The sequence below is a fragment of the Equus asinus genome, chromosome 17 (assembly GCF_041296235.1).
Source record: "Equus asinus isolate D_3611 breed Donkey chromosome 17, EquAss-T2T_v2, whole genome shotgun sequence".
Taxonomy (NCBI): Eukaryota; Metazoa; Chordata; class Mammalia; order Perissodactyla; family Equidae; genus Equus; species Equus asinus.
This window is the reverse complement of record NC_091806.1, coordinates 47,103,883-47,126,945: the sequence shown is the minus strand read 5'-3', so window position 1 is coordinate 47,126,945 and position 23,063 is coordinate 47,103,883. Positions and strand designations below refer to the sequence as shown.

General features: G+C 47.6%; 1 protein-coding gene across 11 annotated transcripts in view; it reads right to left on the bottom strand.

Annotated features, from left to right (window-relative positions):
* PPFIA1 (PTPRF interacting protein alpha 1) overlaps positions 1-23,063 on the bottom strand; it is a 99,294-nt gene that overhangs the window by 14,181 nt on the left and 62,050 nt on the right. For 4 of the 11 annotated variants that reach the window (XM_070488366.1, XM_070488367.1, XM_070488356.1 and 1 more), the window contains 10 exons: positions 22,309-22,338; positions 19,109-19,260; positions 17,947-18,119; positions 17,460-17,553; positions 11,335-11,416; positions 11,027-11,227; positions 9,324-9,386; positions 8,793-8,819; positions 3,718-3,893; positions 3,534-3,631 (listed from right to left, as the gene is read on the bottom strand). In XM_070488366.1, coding sequence (XP_070344467.1) covers positions 3,534-3,631; positions 3,718-3,893; positions 8,793-8,819; positions 9,324-9,386; positions 11,027-11,227; positions 11,335-11,416; positions 17,460-17,553; positions 17,947-18,119; positions 19,109-19,260; positions 22,309-22,338 — 1,096 coding nt within the window. The remainder of the gene's footprint in view (positions 1-3,533; positions 3,632-3,717; positions 3,894-8,792; positions 8,820-9,323; positions 9,387-11,026; positions 11,228-11,334; positions 11,417-17,459; positions 17,554-17,946; positions 18,120-19,108; positions 19,261-22,308; positions 22,339-23,063) is intronic. The other 7 variants (XM_070488360.1, XM_070488359.1, XM_070488363.1 and 4 more) reach the window with 3 other exon arrangements.

The following is a 23,063-nucleotide window of genomic DNA, read 5'->3' as shown; positions in this document are numbered from 1 at the left end:
TGGACACCATGTCTTCTCAGAGAAGGGAAACAATAGAAAGAATAAACAAATGGGACTTCATCAGACGAAAGCGCTTCTTCAAGGCAAGGGAAAACAGGACTGAAACAAAAAAACAACCCACTAACTGGGAAAAAATATTTCCAAGTAATACATCCGACAAAGGCTTAATATCCATAACATATAAAGAACTCACACAACTCAACAACAAAAAATTAACCCGATCAAAAAATGGGCAGGAGACATGAACAGACATTTCTCCCAAGAAGATATACGGATGGCCAATAGGCACATGAAAAGACGCTCATCATTGCTGATCATCAGGGAAATGCAAATCAAAACTACACTAAGATATTACCTTACACCCATTAGAGTGACAAAAATAACTAAAACAAATAGTAATAAATGTTGGAGAGGTTGTGGAGAAAAAGGAACCCTCATCCACTGCTGGTGGGAATGCAAACTGGTGCAGCCACTATGGAAAACAGTATGGAGATTCCTCAAAAAATTAAAAATAGAAATACCATACGATCCAGCCATCCCACTACTGGGTATCTATCCAAAGAGCTTGAAGTCAGCAGTTCCAAAAGTCCTATGCACCCCAATGTTCACTGTAGCATTATTTACAATAGCCAAGACATGGAAGCAACCTAAGTGCCCATCAACAGATGATTGGATAAAGAAGATGTGGTACATATATACAATGGAATACTACTCAGCCGTAAAAAAGAACAAAATCGTCCCATTTGCAACAACATGGATGGACCTTGAGGGAATTATGTTAAGTGAAATAAGCCAGATAGAGAAGACAATCTCTGTGTGACTCCACTCCTATGAGGAATTTAAACCTGTGGGCAAAGAGAACAGATTAGTGGCTACCAGGGGAAGGGGGGGTGGGGGGGTGGGCACAAAGGGTGAAGTGGTGCACCTACAACACGACTGACAGACAATAATACACAACTGAAATTTCACAAGATTGTAACCTATCATTAACTCAATAAAAATTTTTTTAAAAAATAAAGTAAAAATCTCACAACATGAAAAAAAAATACCTAGGAATAAATTTAACAGGGGGAGGGTGAAAGGGGTGATTAAGCACACGTGTGTGGTGATGGCTTGTAATTAGTCTTTGGGTGGTGAACACGATGGAATCTACACAGAATCTGAAACATGCTATGATGTACATCTGAAAGTTATATAATGTTATAATCAAATGTTACTGCGATAAAAAAATAAGAAATAAAAGATCTATACAAGGAAAACTATAAGACATCACTGACAGAAATCAATAATGACAAAAGAAATGGGAAGATATTCCATGCACATGGATTTGGAAGAATAAGCATAGCTAAAATGTCCATTCTAGGGGCCGGCCCGGTGGTGCAGCGGTTAAGTGCGCACGTTCTGCTTCTCAGCAGCCCGGGGTCCACCGGTTCGGATCCTGGGTGCGGACGGGGCACTGCTTGGCAAAAGCCATGCTGTGGAAGGCGTCCCACATACAAAGTAGAGGAAGATGGGCATGGATGTTAGCTCAGGGCCAGTCTTTCTCAGCAAAAAGAGGAGGATTGGCAGTAGTTAGCTCAGGGCTGATCTTCCTAAAAAGAAAAAAAGTCCATTCTACCTAAAGCAATCTATAGATTCAATGGAATCCCAATCAGAATCCCAATGACATTCTTCATAGAACAAAGAATCTTAAAATTCACATGGGTCAACAAAAGACCCTGAATAGCCAAAGCAATCCTGAGAAAGAACAACAAAGCTGGAGCATCACAGTGCCTGACTTCAAAACGTACTACAGACCCATAGTGATCAAAACAGCATGGTACTGGTACAAAAACAGGCACACAGATCAATGGAAGAGAACCGAAAGCCCAGAAATAAAACCACACATCTACAGACAGCTAATCTTCGGCAAAGGAGCTAAGAATATACAATGGAGAAAGGAAAGCCTCTTCAATAAATGGTGCTGGGAAAACTGGACAGCCACATGCAAAACAACGAAAGTAGACCACTACCTTTCTCCACACACAAAAATAGACTCAAAATGGACCAGAGACTTGAAGGTAAGAGCTGAAACCATAAAACTTCTGGAAGAAAATACAGGCAGTCCACTCTTTGACATCAGACTTAAAAGGATCTTACTGAATACCATGTCTACCCAGACAAGGAAAACAAAAGAAAAAAATAAACAAGTGGGACTTCATCAGACTAAAGAGCTTCTGGAAGTCAAAGGAAATCAAGATTAAAATGAAAAAACAACCCATCAAATGGGAGAAAATATTTGCAAATCATATATCCAACAAGGAGTTAATCTCCATAATATAGAAACAACTCACACAAATGAACAACAAAAAAACAAACAACCCAATCAAAAAGTAGGCAGAGGATTCGAACAGACATTTTCCAAAGAAGATATACGGACGGCCAACAGCCACATGAAAAGATGCTCAACATCTCTAATCATCAGGCAAAGGCGAATCAAAACTACATTCAGGGGCCGGCTCCGTGGGCAAGTGGTGAAGTTCGCATGCCCCGCTTTAGCGGCCCAGGGTTTTGCTGGTTCAGATCCTGGGTGGAGATATGGCACCACTCATCAAGCCATGCTGAGGTGGCATCCCACATAGCACAGACAGAAGGACGTGCAACTGGAGGATACAACTATGTACTGGCAGGCTTTGGGGAGAAGAAGAAGGGGGAAAAAGAAAAAAAAGATTGGCAACAGATGTTAGCTCAGGTGCCAGTCTTTAAAAAAAAAACCCAAAAAGCAAAAAACTACACTTAGATATCTTACACCCATTAGAATGGCTATAATCACCAATACAAAAAACAACAAGTGTTGGAGAGGTTGTAGAGAAAAGGGAACCCTCATCCACTGCTGGGGGGAATGAATGCCGGCACAGCCACTGCAGAAAACAGTACGGAGATTTCTCAAAAAATTAAAAATAGAAATTCCATACAACCCAGCTAACCCACTACTGGGTACTTATCAAAAAAAATTGAAATCCACAATCCAAAGAGACTTATGTACCCCATGTTCATGGCAGCATTATTCACAATAGCCAAGATGTGGAAGCAGCCCAAGTGCCCATCGATGGATGATTGGATAAAGAGTATGTGGTATATAAATACACAATGGAATACTACTCAGCCATAAAAAAAAGATGAAATCGTCCCATTCGCAACCACATGGATGGACCCTGAGGGCATCATGTTAAGCGAAATAAGCCAAATGGAGAAAGACAAACACTGGATGATTTCACTCATACGTAGAAGATAATCAAACTTACGGACAAAGAGAACAATTTAGTGGTTACCAGGGGCAAGGGGTGTGGAAGGTGGCCACAAGGGGCGAAGCGGCACACTCACATGGTGTCTGACAAACATTAATGTACAACTGAAATTTCACAATGCTATAAACTATCATGACCACAATAAAAAAATATTATTTTTAATTTAAAGAAACTAGGAAATCACTTAGGCTGCTAATACACTGGGAAGCAGAAATATGCTAAATCAATTAAACGTAATGTACTAGCCTTTTATTTCATTCTGGCTTTCTTCTCTTTTTCTTTCCAGTTCTTTTCGGTCATAATTCAGCCTTCGCAGGCACATAATTCCACACTGGAAGCTGTTTCTATTTACAAAAAAAAAAAAAAATTACAGATGGAAACAGTCAAAAGCCTCCTAGCCAACGAGCAGGAACTGTGTGCAACGACTGACCTGTGGAAGCTGTCCACCATCTTCAGCTGCCCGCGCAGGTCCTTCTTGGTGAGATGGTCCAGCATGCGCGCGTCCACCAGGCACTCCATGAAGTAGCTGCGGTATTGCGGGAGGCCCAGGCTGGGCAGCCACTCGTTCCCGATCCACTCATGGTTCATGTCCCCGTAGGCGAGCGTCTGCTTTCAACAAGCAAGTACGATCAGTTCAGGAAAAAGAACACCCAAGAGGTCACAAGGGCAGTTTAAATAATCTTTAAACTGGATTTTTAACCTATTACATATTCCTAAAGCTTAAATTAATGACAACACTGTTCTTTATCATTTCAAAATAATTTGATCTCCTATTTACTACCTTTTAAATTTGTCAGTAGAATTTTAACAGAAGGTATTATACCACTGAAAACCTATGACTCATTCGTGTTTATAAATTTAACCTATTTCCCCAACCACAATAAAAATGTAGCTGATAACACATGATCTTTCTGAAGTAATTTTTGTGTATAATAATATAACAACAAAGAATGATCACGACTCATGAACAAGTTTGAAGGATCAATCCAACTGTACACAAAAATATCTGTGGCTGGTTTTAATTTTAACATTTTGTTTTCCAAATTTCCTCAACAAAAAATCTGTTAATTTCAAAATCCGTGTAAAAAGTGAACTGAAGGGGCCGGCCCCGTGGCTGAGTGGTTACGTTGGCGCACTCCGCTTCAGCAGCCCAGGGTTTCACCGGTTTGCATCCTGGGCCTGGATATGACACTGCTCATCAAGCCATGTTGAGGTGGCGTCCCACATGCCCCAACTAGAAGGACCCACAACTAAAAACATACAATTACATACCAGGGGACTTTGGGGAGAAAAAGGAAAAATAAAATCTTAAAAAAAAAGTGAACCGAAAAATAGTTTTAAAAGAAGAGAGAAGCAAGACAACAACTGACAGAACTGAAAGGAGAAACAGAAAAATCCACAGTTACAGTCACAAGACCTCAACCCTCCTCTGACTCAGTCACTGATGGAACAAAGAAGCCAAAACAGGCAGACAGACCCCCTCAGTAAGGATCCAGAAGCCTTAAACAACACTATTGACCAGCTTGACCTAAGTGACGTTTTGTGGAACACCCCACCCAATAACAGCAGAATACGTTCATTTCAAGTGCGTATGGGATTCTCCAAGACAAATCTCAACAGATCTAAAGGGACTGAAATCATACAAACTATGTTCTCTGACCTCAACAGAATTAAATTAGAAATCAATAATAAAAAGATATCTAGAAAATTCTCAAGTGTTTGGAAATTAGCATACGGCTAAATAACCCACGTGCCAAAGAAGAAGAAAAGAGAAATGGGAAAATATTTCTAACTGAATGAAAGTGAAATACAATCTATTCAAAAATTGCAGGACATGGCTAAAGCAGTGTCTTGAGGGAAATTTATAGTATTAAACACTTATGTCGTAAATGAAGGAAGGTCTCAAAACAACAATGTAAGATTCTACCTTAAAAAACTTGAAAAAGAAGAACAAATGAAATCCACAGCAAGCAGAAGGAAGAAAATAAAAGAGCAGAAATCAATGAAACAGAAACAAGAAAAATAAAACTATGAAACTAAAATCTGGTTCTTCATAAAGATCAGTAAAATTGACTAAGCCCTAGACAGAGTGACTAAGGAAAAAGAAAAGACGTACATTACCAACATCAAGAATGAAAGAGGGGACACACTATAGGACATAGACACTGAAAGGGAAAACTGTGAACAACTGTAAGCAACTTAGATAAAATGGGCAAAAGACATCATCTATGAGAGCAACTCATAAGAAAGAGATAAGTTGTATCTTATCAGGACTCAAATTTGCAGTTATAAACTTTCTCTCACATACACATAAAATCTTTACCTTAAATGTCTTCACTGGTGAATCTTACCAAATATTTATGGGAAAAATAACAATTCTACACTATTATTCCAAAAAAATGGAGAAGAAATGCCTAACTCATCCTATGAAGCCAGCACTATCCTGATACCAAAACCAGACAAAGACATTACAAGAAAACTACAGACCAGTATCTCTCATAGACACAGATGCAAAATTCCTCGACAAAATATGAGCAAATTAAATCAATAATAAATTAAAAGAATAAGCTATCACGACAAGTGAGGTTCATCCTAGGAACATAAGGTTGGGTCAACATTTGAAAAATCAATGACATTCATCCTATCAATGGATTCAAAAGAAATACTACTATATCATCTCAAAAGATGCAGAAAAGGCATTTGACAAAATTCATCATTCATTTATGGAAATCTCAGCAATCTAGCAATGGAAGAAAACTGCCTCAACCTGATAAGGGGCATCTACAGCAAACACAGGGCTGACATCACACTTAACGGTGAAAGACAATGTATTCTTCCTGAGATCAGGAACAAAGGGTCTGCTCTCACTAATTTTATTCAGTGCTGCAGTGGAACTCCTAGCCACGGTAACAAGGCAAGAAAAAGAAATCAAAAGCATAGGAATTGGAAAAAAAAACCCTGTCTTTATTTGCAGATGACCTGATTAGCAACATAGAAAATACACCTACAAACTGGCTGTGAGAACTACAGCGAGCTTAGCAAAGCGGCAGGACACAAGGCCAGGACACAAACACGAGCTGGGTTTCTAAATACCAGAAGTGAACTGGAAACTGAAATTTACAAAATGCCATTCACAATGTCATCAAAGTCATGAAATCCTTAGGGATAAATCTAACAGAACACAGCCAAGCTTTGTACAATGAAAAATAAGCACACACATTATATGTATCTACAGACATATCCAAAAAAGGCACTCGCTGCCCCTCTGTCCGAGACCAGCTGCGCCCGCAGGCCTTCTGCAGTCCCATCACGGAATCCCTGGACACAGTCCCTCTCAACTACCACCATGCTCTGCCTTGAAAACACGGCCTCTGATCTAATTTATCACTTACACCAACCAAGCTGGAAGAAATGACTCGCACTCCAACAAGAATGCTCAAATTCTAACAGAAAAAACCATTTTCACTATTTTCTCTAAGCAACCATGAGTGGGAAAAACATCAAACATTTTCGGGAAATCATCACACTGTCATGTTTTTCACTCTTTCAAACCTTACTCTCATCTCATATGCCTGAGACTTACGCATGAGCATCTGGTCTCATTTCCTTGCCTGTGATTACGTATTCTTAAATGGGCACACAACGCAAAGATTTCTAAATAAGAGAATTCCATGGAAGCGGAACCCTCCTCCTTTTTGTTTACTCATCATACACTCTAGTCACACTTCTTAAGTGGTCAGCGTCAGATAACGTAGGTCAGCGACTGAGGATCAGGCCCAGTCCAGGGAGCCCTCCATCTCCCGGGCCGCCATCAGAGCCTTCTGAAAAAGCCCTTGACACGGATCTCCATCATCGGACAACACCTGGGCCAGAAGAGGCAGCCACTGCCCAGGGCCTGCTAATCCACCACTGAAATGATCACAAACACACTTCTGTGATCTCTGTAAACTGTGAGGGCCGGCGGCAGGGACTGTGGCTGTCCCGCTCACTCCTGTGTCTGCAGCAAGCAGCACAGCCTCCCACAGACAGCCCACATGTGCCACTTGCTAAATGAAGGCACCCACGGCTCTCACCACACCTTGATGCTTTCTTCCCGAGGGCCCGAGGAAACCTTGAACCTCCCCTCGGCTTCAGAGCTGGCCACGAGGTAAGGGCACAGGAGAGGAACACTGTGTGACCGCGGCCCTCAGCAGACCGGGCGGCCTCACAGAGCCCAGGAAGCCTCTTCACTCCTCTCATCTAGGGGAGGCGACAGCGAGAGCAGCTCTTGCTTACTAGGAACACTGAGTGTTGGCTAACTCTGCTGCCGCGGGCACAGCTCACCCGTGTTTGCATTTCTACTGCAGAGAGCAAACATTCCGCTTATTTAATTTACACCTCGTGCCCCTGACACAGGGAATTTCCTACTCAAGTGCTGACAAAGTTCTGCTTCCTAGTGTGAAATACACCGACATTTAAGTAATTACGAAATGCACCCTTTTTAATTCACTGATGGTCATTAGTGGCCTTGTAAAGAGCTAGCTGACCAGGTTAAATCATTAATGAGGATATTTATCTGGTGTAGCAGCACAGAAGGCCCAAATCAGGAGCAGAGGGCTCACACCATCATATTATAGCTTCTCTCTTCTTTTGTTACAAAGAGAGAGAGAATTGGCTTTATGTTGGGCATACAAACAGAGGGAAACTGGCATTTCAACCAACAACTTGTACTCAGGAAAATTCTGATTTGAAACTATCCTGATTCTTTTCAGACATACAACGATCCCGTGAGGACCCTGAGCGCTCTGCCCTCAGCAAGAGCCTCGGGAGACGCCGCCTGCTCATACCACGCGGCTGTGCGGGTCCCTAAAGTGCGGCATGTCACACAGCAACGCTGGTGGAGTCGCAGGCAGGGACACCGCTGTGTTAGTCGAGCTGTCTCAGAGGAAGGCTGCAAGACACGTGTGGTAGCTTTTTGTGAGCTGAAGAACTGGGGAGCTGAAAACGGAAAAGTACATTAAGCGAGAAGAGGCTTAATTTCTGAGAATTCCATTAGTAAGAAGGTCTTTTGATCAACAGAGCATTAGGACAGCACTTAGTAAAACACCAACACGAAGACCCAGACGTGACGTCTCCACAGCAACTCCTGTGCTGGAAAGTTCTCAGAATTCAGTTTTCCCACCGGCAGACCTTGCGGTTAAGTTACCCAAGCGGGTACTTAAATCCGCAATGTCAGGAGCCGCCGAAGCCCCAGGACCGCGTCCAGAAGCCGGTCCGCTACACAGAGCCGTCTACGCTAACCAGAACTGACACCACAGCCCCACAGAAGAGAGGTTCAAAATTGTCCATGAGACGTGCTCTTTAACTCTACGCTCTGCTTCCGACTAATGCTTTCAAATCGTTAACAATATTCTGAAAAAGTTAAGATGTTAAAAATGTCAAGAAAAGTAAATTACGAGTTTTCATACGCCAATTCTTTTTGTTGCTGTACATATAGTGAAGAATATAGTATAGAAAGTCTCCAACCTGAGCCCAGCTTCCCTCCTCATCCTCCTGATGTTACGTGGTTAGGAATGAAAAGAACACAGCTGTTAGTATCGGTGAGCTTAGTAAGGCAAGCAGATCAACTTCAGAAGGTGCAGCGAGACAGAGGAGAAAGTTCGAGAAATCAAGGTATCATGCAAAACGCATGCAAAACAACAATCCCAGCTTCTCATGCAGGAGCCGAGGCCCCCCGCCCGGCAAGCACACTCAGCGAGGGAGAAAATGGGCCAGACCCTCAAAAATGGAGCGTTCGGCCGAGGCCTCTCCCTAAAGGAGGTGTGAATTCAACCTACTCTAAAGAGAGAGGGCCTACCAATGTAAAGTTCCTGGAAAAATCTAAAATAAGACAAAATACGGATCCTATTTTATACATTTGACTAATACCTAGCGGAAATACTTATCAGGAACAACTGAGTGTAAAATGACCTTTCTGTTTCCCACAAAAAGGCCGGGAATGGCGCCGCTTGTAAGTGGGGTGCCCTGGGAGGAGGACAGGCTCGGGGCGGGACTGACCGTTTGTGGCGAGGCCGCGAGTGTTTCCATCTCCTCATGCGTTAACCAGACATTTCCTGTGGTCTACGGTGACCCAGGGACCACAACATCCAGGGTGAGGGAAGCAGTGACAGAGAGGAAGGTGGCAGACACGTGAGCCACGGGCACACAGGAGGAGCAGGGGAGGCGAGGCCCATCTCCCCCTCTTCTCATTTGAGATGCCCACTTAGAAAAGGAGAGAACATCGACCAGCTCGCCCTTCTTAAAGAGTGACCACACCTAATTAATGCTGTGTGGTCAGCCACACGAGAAGAGCCCATGATTCCTAGAGCTGGATCTGCCCTGCTGACCCCCTGAGGTATGTGAAATATAAAGAGAAGAAAATACATTTTGCGCCTCTCCAAGTGTGAGTAATTCTCCGGTGCCCATCAACCCGCCCCATGCGAAAGGGGCTCAGCCCAGGAAGCCCACGCAGCTGAGCTCCGGACTGGGGGAGACGGCTCGGGGCAGGCGCTCCCAGGACGGGGCTCCCAGGATGGGGCCTCTCGGCCTGCACAACCTCGCCGGGGCGCTCAAGAGGCAGGGAGCAGGGCTGAGTGTGTCCAAAAGAAGGCCCAATCGCAACTCTGCCGGAACACCGGCCCCACGTCCCGTCCCTGTCACTGCAGCCGCGGACAGCCAGGCCCTGCGGCTCTCAGCGCAGAGCTTCCCGGGGGACGGGCTCTTCACCACTGTCCGTTAACCTCAGTTCGCAGGACGCGAGCTTTCTCAAAACAGTTGATAAAAACTTGGGGAAAACCACCCCAGCGCCTTCACTTGCAGAAAGGCCACTCTCATGTGAAATGATGGGGGAACAGGGACCAGATCGGATACTGCAACAAAACTTTCCACTGGGAGAAGAGCTGTCTGTGCGACAGGTGAGAACACAGGCTGACTGTCGCTACCACAACTCTTTACTAAGAGGCAAAATCAAACAAACAAACAAAAAAGGCTCTTAACACTTTTTGTGCAAAGTAACTGAGTCCTGAATCGGGCCCTCACCTGCTACTCAGAGAAGCATGCCTGTGAGGCTCTTGGTTTCTTAATCAGGGTTTTTCTCTCGAGAGTAAACCAAAAGCTAAAAGCAGGGAGTAGGCACTGGGCCAATGACAAGAGTCTGCACTTTAGAAATGAGGCGTTGGCCTGCCCTTATCTCCCAATAACCACTAATGTTTTCATTAGATTAGTTTTTAACGTTTCAAATAGGAGGACCCTCTTTAAGGACGTTCAAGGTCTCCCCACGGGGAGCAAACCGGATGAGCACAGGTAATGCCTGGTGCATGCGCACACGCAGGCTAACGGACTGCTCAGAACCCTGAGCTCCCAGGGCCCTCAGCGCCCAAAACGGAAGCACCGAGAGGCCCAACGTCCCATTAGAGTAAAACACTGGTTATAGCGCAACTGGGGATGGAGGCTTTTTTCCCTTCACTTTTGATGAATTTATGTCTAAATTTGTGGTCACTACTGTTGTTTTCAGAAACTCCTACTTCTACGTTACAATGCAGCCACTGAAGCCAGGCTGTTAAAAAAGCATTCAATAAAGTATTTTTAACCACTCAGTTTTCACCCGTTAGAAGCTGTGACGTTTCTGCAGGCTGAAATTTTAAACCGGAGCCCTGGGTGTGTTTATGAAGACTTGGAGAAGCAACGTCAGGAGGGGATAAACTGCTTTCAGGGAGACGCACCGTTCTTGACGTAGGAGGGGCTGACGGACTCGTGAGGGACATGATCTCCTGAATGGCCAGCCTCAGCTTCAGCCTGTGCAGAGGGTTGCTGATGCCGATCTCACGCTGGATCTCCGTGTCTGACAGGGCGGACATGATAGCCCCGCTTTTCACGTTGGCTCGGCAAGCGGCCACATACCAGGCTGGCATCCCAACCCAGAGCTAGAGACAGGAAATGTTGAGGCCAGAAGGTTATGCACACTGTGTGAAATGGATTAACACGTTCACATGAGTCACATACTTGATCCAGGATTGAAAGACGGCTATACCTCCAGCCAGACGACAACAGTTGGCCCATCCCATTGTGCAAAAGGTAAACCTTGTCTCCGGGCTTCCTCGAGCAACTCATGCCTACAAATAACCAGACAGTCACAATGAAAGACTCGATCACACGCATATAGGAAGCAAGTTAGCAGAGTACTCGCTCTATACACTTTCACAAGCATAGTAGCACGTATATCATTATTTTCCTTTAATCTTCTAAACCATCCACTTAACGGTAGTTTGGTACGTGTCAGGAAGAACTCCTGAACAATGGAATGCTGACGGACTCCACAAGGTTCTCTGTAGAATCATCTCCTCGCAGAATTAAAGAATTATTACCCACTTTAAAAAAACCCAGCAGAGCCTTTGTATCCAAGCTAGGACATTCAAGCGAAAACATACTCGCTCTTCTCTTTCTAAACGATGAGGGAAAATATGGAGAAAGAGGAAACTAGACCGGGTCTGAACAGAGAAGCCTGCCTCTGTGGGAGCTTCACAAACGTTCAGCGTTCACACCACCAACACCGAGAACAATGTGGATTTTTAACACTAGGAATGGTCTACTGTAGCAAGCAAGTAGTGGACTGGATTTTGGCTGTTTCTCTTCCACGTTGCTAGTTAGCTAACTAGGTATTTGCTAAATTCAGACATTGGGTCATTCTGTGGTTTAACCCACAGGCTTCAAATCCAGAAAATTTCAACCCGGACAGTTTCTACCAGGACCCCAGACGGAGTGTGAGCCTAAGATGCCCTGCGCTGACAGCTACCGTGGGGCAGGAGGCAGGGAGGAGTCCCAGGGCCCTCGTGAGATCAGAAATATTCTGTAGGCCTGATTTTAAAATATGCGAACTATAACTTTACCACATTACCATCTTTGCAAATGATTCTGTCTACTGGGAACATGGCTATGTAAGAGAGAACAAAGAAGCTTCACGAATCTTATCTTACTGCTTTGTGCTGTTTACCTCCAAGCCTTTCTAAGACACCCTATTACTTTGACAGGGAGAGCCTCGGAGAGGAGACGGGGCTGCTCACCGCACGTGCCCCGACACCCCAAGTCATTTTCCATAATCATTTCTACAGAACACGTCGTCGAATCTTTTACTTCTAAAGATACGTAACAGCTCTTCAACATATTGAAATGCTATTAGACTTTTCTTAAGACTATGAAGTCTACGGACAATTAAAGCTCAAAACGTTTCACACAGGATCTCAAGTAAGTGTTCCTTAAGTCACCCTGAGGCTTCTGGGGAATAACAGATATTGCAACTATCCAGGATAATTCTACCAGAGGATGCAACAAATATCTTAATAGCTCAAGTAGAGTTAAAAAGGGGCAAACTTCTCTAGTTCAAATAAGCAAAGCTACTCATAAATAAAAAAGCAGCCAAGTCCACTGGAACTGCCGTCCCCCTGACACAGGAGGCCAATGCTGGACGGAGGGGAGAGGAGGGCCTCGCTGGGCGGGACCGACCGCCAGTGTGCTGAATTAAGTGCCACTTTGTGTTTCCTGGGGACACGTTCTCCTCGAGGACAGCGGCTCTATCTTATGCAAACACGTCTGTGAGCCATAGGAGCCATACGAGCAAGACAGACACCTCTTCGGCAGACGGAACAGGGAAAGGCCTGAACCCTGACATCACGGTCAAGGGCCAAGTCCTGCCCGCCTGGCCCGGCGGAGGGGCGGGGATGGCACTGGTGCCGGGCCAACAGGGCTTTCCGATCCCCACACTCTGAAGTGAACTAAACAGGTACTGAGTCCGGGGCACTTGGCAGAGAGTTCATTTTTCATATGAAACAGACACTCACTGTACACAGGAACACAGGGTTAAAAATAGTCTGGTAATTCCATTATCTGGGGACTGGTGCACACCCTTCTGACTTCACCTGCAATGGTCGTTGGCTTTTATCAAAAGCTTTCTCTAGTATGGAGTACTTCTGGGTTTCACAGTGCAGGCCCAGCGCCCTGCTGAAAGTGCGATAAGGCAATGGAGGGAGAACGATGCATCTCTTACATGCCGCTGAGAGACGCGAGAAGTGAGCGCGAGGGCAGAGGAGACCCCAGCTGGGCGGCCGGCCCAGGTCTCTGTCTGCTTCCAGGTCCCTCCCCTATCAGGCTAGCTGGTGACCTTGAAGACCCCACAGGGAGCCAGATCCCTGCGTTATCACCCCAGGCAGGAACACCAGCACCCCCTTCTTCTCTGGGGGTGACTGTTCTGTCATGTGAATAAGGCCCCTGCCCGTGGGAGAGGAGACGGCGTTGCTGGACTGGAGACAGACCCCTGGAAGCTGTGCAGGGCAGGGCGAGCACAGGATGCGGAGACCAGACTGGAGACGCCAGAGCCAGCGCCACTCCTGCCCTCTCTGTAGCTCGGTTTCTCGAACAAATACGCTCCCTTCTTGCTCGGTCTAGGATCTGCCTTTCCCTGCTGGCCACTGAGAACGGCCTCAGGCAGACGGCCGCTCTCCTTCGTTTGTGACTACTCATCAGAATCAACAGAACCACCCGTGTTGTTCGACTTCACCAAACCAGAGATCACTACGATAGCTGCTGAGTCCTCGTGACAGCTAACCGCCAGGGCACGAGGTCGTCTTCTACTGGCCCTTCGCTCCAAGGCCTGAAACCCGAGAGATCGAAGGCGGCGGGCCTCTCAAGTGCCGTGCGTTTCTCTGCATCCTGAGTCTACCCGAGGCACCCAGCTCTGTTCTGCAGAGGCTGAGGCAGAAGCTGACATCCTGGGGCAATGAGGTGTATTCCGTGTGCCCAGATTCTACGGCCCCAAACCACTGCCCAGAAGCAAACAGAAGACTCGTCTGCTTTCTGTTGTTGCGTATTTCCCTCCTCTGCTTGGAGATACTGCAATCTCTGTCATCGCTTTGTCCACCCTTGGGATCTGCGATCTCCGTTTACAGAGAGCTACTCGAGAAACAAGGGCGGGGCTGCCGTCCCTGCGGAGTAAAGGGACGAGCGCTGGGCCCGCCATGGTCAGCCAGCAACTCGCGGCTGCTTGGCTGGGACTTGACCTCCTCCCTCGAAGATCATTCTAGACCCCAAGGGCGATTTTTTTAAATACGTCTGTACCAGGAAACTGATGTGGCATGCTTCCCAGACTTAAAATTAGAGTCTGAGGAGAAAGACATTCAGAAATACGCTAAATCCCTGGGGAACAGGCACACGGATGAGACAAAGGTCATGTAACCCGTGAGTGACGATGTGTGTTTTATAACTAGGACAGGACACGATGAAGTTATCTTTCATAACGAGAAGCGGTGTGGGCTTTGCTGACCAGACCCCAGATAAGGTGTACCATCCAAGCGACACACGTACCTTGTTTCTCTGAGGCTGACACATTCAGTACCATGGCACCTTGCACCAACACCTGCTGGGCTCATGTCACAAACACGGCTCTACGGGCCACGCAAAGCATTACTCCCGCCAAGGGGTGCAGCTCGCTGTCAGAGCCTGGGGGTGGGGGGCGGCCAGGGTGAGGGGACCCGGCACAGCTCTCAGCAAAGCAGCACGACTCTCCCGGAACCTCAGTTCAGAGCCTGAGGCTGGTGACCGCCAACGCCACAGGCTGTAACACACGCTCAGCACAGCACACCCTCCGCCTCAACTTACCCTGTGACCACACTAGAGTCAACCAGGGAGAAACGGGAAAGAGAGCATTAAAACACCAGGTTACTTAAGGTGACAGAGTTCAGACAGCACCAGGGACGCCCGGCAACGCTGTGGCAGCACCGCCAAGCGGACGAACACAGTGATGTCTGATTTCACGCCAACGGTACCCTCCACGGATTCATTAAGCATGCCCAGCACCAAACGCACCCACCACTCTCTTTTATGTAACTTTGACAAAACCTGAAAGTCAGCTCTCCACCGAAGTCACCAGGTTCTTAAAAACTCTCTAAAAGTGGATGTGTTTGGCTGTGTGACTTTGGCAGCTAAAGGCACACTTTTGAGGTAATAAAAAGAAATATTTCTGAGGACCGTATTTTGATTCTTACCTCTATAATGCCGTAAACGTAAAACTGTATTCCAATAACACTTTTTCCGGATAACTCAAACATTTTCCCACAATTATAAATAAAGCATTTTTCCTAAAGTCAATTTTATTTCTGGTTAACTGACAGAACTAAAATTACCCACTGTAGTCAGACAAATAACCTCCATACTTTGAATTTTTCCCTAGTAACTTACTAGTACATCCTAGAACTTGCCGTGCACGACCACAGAGTTCAGAGAACGGCCTGCCCCTGGACAGTTACAGCTATGGTGACACAGAAGTGCAGAGCCAATGCCATCACGGGGAACCCAGAGCTCCAGAGAAACCCGCCTACCACCCACCCCCACACACGCTCCCCACGCAGCGGGAAACGGAGTCACGTGGCGGGACAAACAATAAAGGCTGTCTCCACACAGCCAAGTGCTCAAGCATACCTCCTGCGAATTACAAAATAAATTTAGAAAACAAGGGTGACCCAAACTTGGGCCAATTTGAATAGTTTGTGACCCTACAGGAACCATGAACTTCCGGGGACGAGGACCGAGGCGCACTGCCACAAACCTTACGGATTTTATTCCAGCATGTGCAAGCGTGTGCACTAGAACACGTCAGCAAAATCTAACGGACACATTTTTCCTGGCAGGGCTCCAGGAGGCAAAAGGCCTGGCTGGGATACGTTTCACAAAGGCAAATGGCAATTACCCAAGTTACTTTAAAACATTTTTATACAGTTCAAAGACAGCAACGTTCAAAGCACGTTTTGCTGTTCAATGGTGTCTGCGGATTTCCATTCACGGGGACCTGAAAGACTGAGTATTCCTAGGGCATGGTGAGCAATAACAGAAACAACGGCACTTCGCCTGAAATAAGACCAGCAGTGGGCCAGTCAAGAAGATTAGCACGATTCTGAGAAGAGAACGAAAATGAGGCAGGGTTCACAAAAGGGAACCCAACCGGCAACTCTACAGCTAAAGGCACGTGGCCTCTAGGGGAGAGGGTCCCCGGGCCCCAGCATGGTCCTGGGGGCGCACTGTAGGTCCGGGTGCCACACCAATGAGGGTGTCTCAGGGTACTTGAGTGGCCAGACGACCTTTCCTATCGTCAGACTGACCACAGAACCCACCAATCGTCAGCCTGTCGCAAGGCCCAGCTTTGCCATCTGACCACTGGCTCTCGCCCATCTTCCCCATTCTCAAGTTCAGAGCTTCCCTCTGGGACTGCTAACTGCCCCTTGTTGCAGAGGGCGGTTCAGTTTCAGTTTTCTGTCGCCAGTTCACTGGGATACTGTCTCTCCTTACCTCGTTCATCTACTTAATTCTGGTTGACATACGGTCAACCAACACACAACCTGCTCCCGATCAGAACGAAGCCAGAGAAACACGCACACACTATTCCTCCATGCCCCTACCCCGGGGCATCGCAGCCTCTGAGCACCTCTGCAGAAAATGATCACCCTGCTATCACCTATTTTCAGAGTCAAGACAAATCGGAATCAAAATTTAATAAACAGGCCACAAAATCACGAGTCTACTTAAAATAAAAATACAAAATCTACTGGAGGAGGAAAAAAGGGGCAACACAGTGAATATTTCCTGACAGATCATAGCCCGCACGGCAAACTCTGAATGCTGGTGATCAAGTCGGAGCGGTGGCTGCAATTACACACTCAGTTCTCCCTATTTTAGGATGGCTGGCACTGTTGCCAGTGCTTTACGCGTGTTTATGTAGCGACAGATGTGTGTCTAACACTCACAAAGCCGTGTGAGGCGCGTACCGCTGCACTCCCATCTTAGAGGAGGAAACTGGGAGCGCAGCAAGGCTAAGCGGCCCCTCCCCCTAGAGCTGACGCACCGGAGCCGGACTCGGGGCCCCACGCCTGGCGGGGAGCCCTCCTCATCAGACAGCTCTCCGGGGGACGGGAGCCTCCCCTGAGTCCTCTCCCCCTTCCTGAGCAGAGGCTCTCAGCCCCCCAGGAAGCACCGTCTGTTAAAAGCTTTAGGTTAACCTTTCAGAAGGTAATATATACACATAAATAGATACTACACTTATTAAATAAACATTAGTTAAAAATCAGGCACAACCGAGAAGTGTTCAGTGAGATGGACGAATAATGAAAAGCTTACTTTTTTTGAAGTTTTCGGTTTTTCTCCGCCTGTCCTCCCAGTTTGCTGAGTCCCAAGGCATCCTGAGCTGAGTTTTCGGTCTCTGAAACACCAGCTGTGAGGGCCCAGTGGTTGAAACAGCGAGAGAAATCAACACGGCCGCATTAGGTGAATTCAGAAACAGGTGGAAGAGCACTTGCAGGCAAAGAAAACCTCTAAAGGCTAAGTTTCTGACTAGGCAACCAAGGCACAAGAATGCTCGAGAGACAGTGAGCCCCTTCTGTCTGGGACGCCAGGTTGTTCAGGGCCAAAGAACATCCACCGTGGCTCTCTGGGTCGCATGTGTCCCAGAGAAAACATACGCCTCCTGAGCTTTCACTCCCTGAGAACGCCCAGCGTCTTCGACAGACCGCCCGTGGGAACAACCGGGGGCACACAGTAGGCACACACACGGCAGGCCCCCCGCCTCCATCCTAAGGGTTAAGAATGTTTGCTGGAAGCCACCCACCTTGTCCTAATGACTCCTTGCCAGCATGTCCAGGTCGGCCCTTTTCTTTCTTGCCAAACAAGCGGCCGATGGAGGACTTGATGCCCTTCTTCTTGGGGGCTTTGTGGAGCGAGTCCTGGCTACTATTACTACTGCTGGGGTTGCTCACGGGGCCGTCCTGTGAGCCTGTGGAGCTTTGGGGACAGAAAACGATCTTTAATGAGCGCCCTCGTCCCAACACAACGTTCCATTCACATGCACTAGAACACTCCACGCTTTTAATACTTGCTCTTCCAACTACACGAGCATTCCAAGTCTCCTCCAGGCATGTCTCCTTCACAAAATGCATCGCGTGTAGAAACGAAGGCTCCCAGCCATCCCACCATGGAGAACCGTTTCTGAGGAGCTGAGGCTCTGAGCCGGAGCTCTCCTTCTGAGAAGGCTTCCAGTCCGAACCATGGAAGGCAGAGAGCACCATGAGCCCACCTGAGGGCCGCCCCTCGGCTGTGAAGATGCTCTCCCAACTGGAGGCCTGACCCCAGCGCCCCAGCAACCTCCCCAGTGCGACCATCCCTGCCGCGAAACAAGAGCCACAGGGCCTACTGCAGAGGCGGCGAGGATGGACACCTGCACCCGCCACCGAGGGCTGCCAGGGCGGGACAAAAGCACAGCCCGTGATAGTTTGACACAGGAGCACACTAGTCACCCACCGGCTCTAATGGTCCCTGTGGGGAGGCGCTCGGAGCGCTGGGGACGAGGTGGGGCTCTCCACAGCTCAGAGGCAGAGAGCGCATCCGAGCAGCAGGACACGGACGGTCCTGCAGAGCAACGGTCAGAACACGCCACATACTTATCAAATGCTCCACAAGAAGAGAAAGTTCTCACAATAGTCAATTTGCAGACTCTGAAGACATGAAGGCTTTCTAAGATTGCTGGTATCACTGAACTCCCCTCTTTCTAAACTCACTTCGCCCAAACAGACAGCATCTTCTGCTGGGCTCACCTGAGCTCCCAGGGCAGCCTGAGGGCATCATCTAAATCAACTCAACTCAATTAACCGGTATTTCTTTAAAGTCATCATTCTGACTTTTTTCCCAAGAAGAGAGCAATGGATTTCTGAAAGCTGAGCATGGGAAGGCGGTCTGTTTGGAGCTGGGCTAGGGTGGGACGCTGCCCTCCTTACTTCCGTAAGTCCCTGATGTCCTCGTGGCTGACCGTGTGCAGCGCCCCTTTGTGCAGCCTGTCCAGCCGAAGGGACCGCGGGGAGGGCGGGGGCGAGGTTTCACATTTTATTGTCGTCTTGTCGTCTCGTACCTCTTCTAGGGAGGCTGGCAACTGAGGGGTTGAGACCAGTGTAAAATTAGTGAACAACACACTGTGACCAAAAAAACCCCACAACACATAGGCTTTAAATTATAACCATAAACTTATGTGGAAATCCATGACCTATGCTTTCTACTGAGTACAACCAGCCTCGTTTTAGCCCAACGCCACGTTAAAGGACCGTCTTACTTATCAGGAGCAGGAGCACAGAGCAGAGCCCGACTCCTGGCCTACGAGCACCAGAATGAGCGCAGAGACCCGGGCAGGACACACGGGCACTCTTCCTGAGCCTCCTCGCAGCCCGAGGGCCCGCCCGCCCTAGGATCCTAGGCCACCATGAGGACAGCCACTGAAGGGCACCGAGATCTGAACCACGCCCAAAACCTCGTCCTCACACAGCACGCACGGCACTCACTGTCCCTGATGAGGAGCTGAAGATGAAGGTGTTTATCTCCTGATGCATTCAGAAGAAACACCAGAGAGGGCAGAAACCTCTTGGGTAAACTGTCCAGAACTTTTTGTTTTGGGAGAAAAAGAGAAATAGCTTGTACCATGATCCACTATCATTTTGAGTAGTGATGCACCTTCCTGGACTCTGTAACAAGTGGAAAAGCGAAAAGGGATCTAACTGCTGCATCCCAGACACGCCTGTCTGTCTCTTACGTCTCAACGTGCAGGACGGATGCTATAAACTGAGGTCTTTCTACGCGGTTTAAAAGCAATTTGTTCAAGCCGGCTCAAAGCAGTCCTGGCCTTCCACTGGAAGATCCTCTCCTTCAGACTGCCAGTTTTCCCGTGTCGGGGAACGTGAGGACAGGAAGGAGGCGGTGGGGAAAACGTTAACCCCGGCAGGTCTTACTGATACATGGGGCTCCGTGGTGAAGGCAGGGCTCGAGTTCTCAAAACGCGCGTGGCAGGCATTTGTACAAACAGCAAGACCTGAGCACCCAACTTGGGCTTTTTTAATGCGACTGTGTAGAGTATCGCTCCACTGCAGCCCCACAGCGGCTCAGTGACAACCAAGGGGATTAGTGCAAAACGGAGTCGAACTCATTTAAGATAGAACCTTAAGCCGTAGCTGGATAGATTCCGCATGCTCTCCTGATTTCAAATTACAATCTGCAGACAACCAAAGGCTATGACGGCTAGAAACTATCAATACGAAACTGAAACAGGGAGAGATTTCAAACTGAGGTTAAAACAATCACCTATAAAAAACAAAAAAGAACAGGACAGGGAGCAGTCCACGGGACTGAGTTCACTGTCCTCAGCGGAGACAGAGCTCAGGAGGAGCGGCCCGCCCCGGCTGGTGGCTGCTCCCATTGTGCCCCCGGGGTGAGGGGCCCTGCCCAGCCTGGGGCCCGCCAGGCTGGGGCCTGCACGCTCTTTCAGAGCTGACTGGAACGAAGCTCCCCGACAGCTGGGGGGTCACGGCGGCGTAGGCCAGGGACGCTGAGGAGGAGGACAGTGCGCGGCCCACGCCGCCCATGTCTGCACCACGCCTGCACTCCTGCCTTTCATCCTCACCACAGCCCAACAGCAAGGCCCTCAAAGTAGCCAGCCAGCCAGCCCACAGTGCCGTGAGCAACAGAGTCAGGCTGTCCCGCCTGGACGTCAATCAACACGCTCCTTCCTTCCCTGAGAAAGCCTTCCCACCGAGGGAAACACGGATGCGAGTCGGCGGGACTGAGGGCGTGCTGTGCGCCGCGGGGCCGGTTATAAGCTCTCAGCTCCTTGCAGATCGTGCACGGACGGGCACCGTCTGCGGCCACCCCGAGGAGCGCGCTTCTGTCGTTGTCTTCACTTAAACAGGAGGGCAAACCAAGGCGCAGAGAGGGCGAGCAGCACACCCGGGTCACAAATCATCACTGACAGCGGGCACTTGAGCCTGCGTTTCGCTGAATCGCCACGGTGCTCTGCGCAGCGGAGGGCTCCCACGGCTGCCGCCCAGCTCATGTGCTCTAAGCGCTGCGGTCAGAGGACAGCTGCCCGAGCATCCGAAGGGCGGCCTACGAGCGCAGGATCAGGCAGCTTCTGGGTGGGGGTCCAGGCTATGCACATGGCGTGAAGGTTAGGAGGAAGGCATTCTGGTCAACAGATCTGCTCCCCAGTGCGTGCACGTCCTCCAAGAACAGGGAGGCCCGATTCACGACTATCTATAAGAAGAGGCCCGCTGGCCCCCGCTGTCAGGGACGAGTGAGGAGGTGAGAGAATCTGCAGAGAAGTCAGGCCGTGGGAGAAGCGACTCGGTGTCCTGGTTTTGAAATCAGACCAGTCCACACTGCAGCGTTCCCTAACTGTGTGCCCCTAGGCACAGCACGTGGCCTCTCTGAGCCTCCGTTCCACATCTGTCCATGGGGATAACAACAGTAACCTGCATCTCACGGGAAGTCCATGAGGACGAAAGAGCAGACTCGTAAAGCACTCAGCACAGGGCCTGGCATACAGTAAGAGCTTACCACAGCTAGCTATGTTTTTTTTTTTTTGAGGAAGATTAGCCCTGAGCTAACTACTGCCAATCTTCCTATTTTTGCTGAGAAAGACTGGCCCTGAGTGCACATCCGTGCCCATCTTCCTTACTTTATATGTGGGACACCTCCCACAGTATGACTTTCGCAAAGGGGTGCCATGTCCACACCCGGGATCCGAACCGGCGAACCCCAGGCTGCCGAGGAGCAGAACATGCGAACTTAAGTGCTGCGCCACCAGGCCGGCCCTTCTAGCTATGCTTATTAAAATTAGTTTTTCCCCAAACTAAAATCTGTGGCTCTGCTTCAGTAATTTCTCATTGAAAAAATACTATATCCATTATAAATAAGCAGGCAACGATGAGAAGGCAAATGAGTGGAAGAAAGGCATACCCTTACGCCTGTCCCAGCATTCTATGCAAACCACCAGTGACCTGTCTCCAACAGGACAATCATCATTTGTGACATGCCAGGTGAGTGTCAACATGTCCATTTAAATGTCAATGATTCACAGGGCTCATTCTTGCCAAATGATAGGTGCCCGTCAATACTTCAGAGAAACAAAGGAATGTTAAATTACTAAACACTTTACCTTTCTACGATGTTTCCTTAAATCACTAGGCTGACAGACGCATGCAAAGAAATGAAGAGAAACCAGATTTACTGCATACTCTGAAGTTAAAAATTCAAGGATCAGTACAGGTAAATATATTAAAAAGAGAATGACAAGACAGATATAAGCGAGCTAAGATTCAGAGAAAACGTAACTGGAAATGGAACATCTTTTTCACCATGAAATTTAAACAGTAAGTTACTCAAGATTTACTAGAGAAACACTATAAATTGTTACTCAGGGAGATAAAATTCTATTACAACATACACAATTTATTCAAATACGGCATTTTATGTAACAAAGGGCCCTGACAGTTGTCTATTCTAAGCCAAACTTCTCTATAACTTAGTTTGCCCTAATGAAAAACAGGTCTCTAAACAGCAATTTAGTTGATGAGGAAGTTATTGCAAGACGTACTATAAAACCGAACAAACCTACTTTCAGTTATTAATCACCTATTCGTCATTAACATAAAATTCTTACCTAGAAACTGATTCAAAATTTCTCAAACATAAATTTATTGATTAAAGCAGGGTACCCTGTGAAAATACGTAAGGCTAAAAGCTAGCAGAATAGCAGGTGGAATCTTCACATTCTATGATTCCTATAAGATATGTGAATTTAAAAAATAGTCTACTAAAGGCATTAATTATGTCCAACAAGTTGATGAGATTTACAGTCTTGAATATAAGCATCAAAACCAAAAGGTATACTGTTTGTGTCAAGTTTCCGTT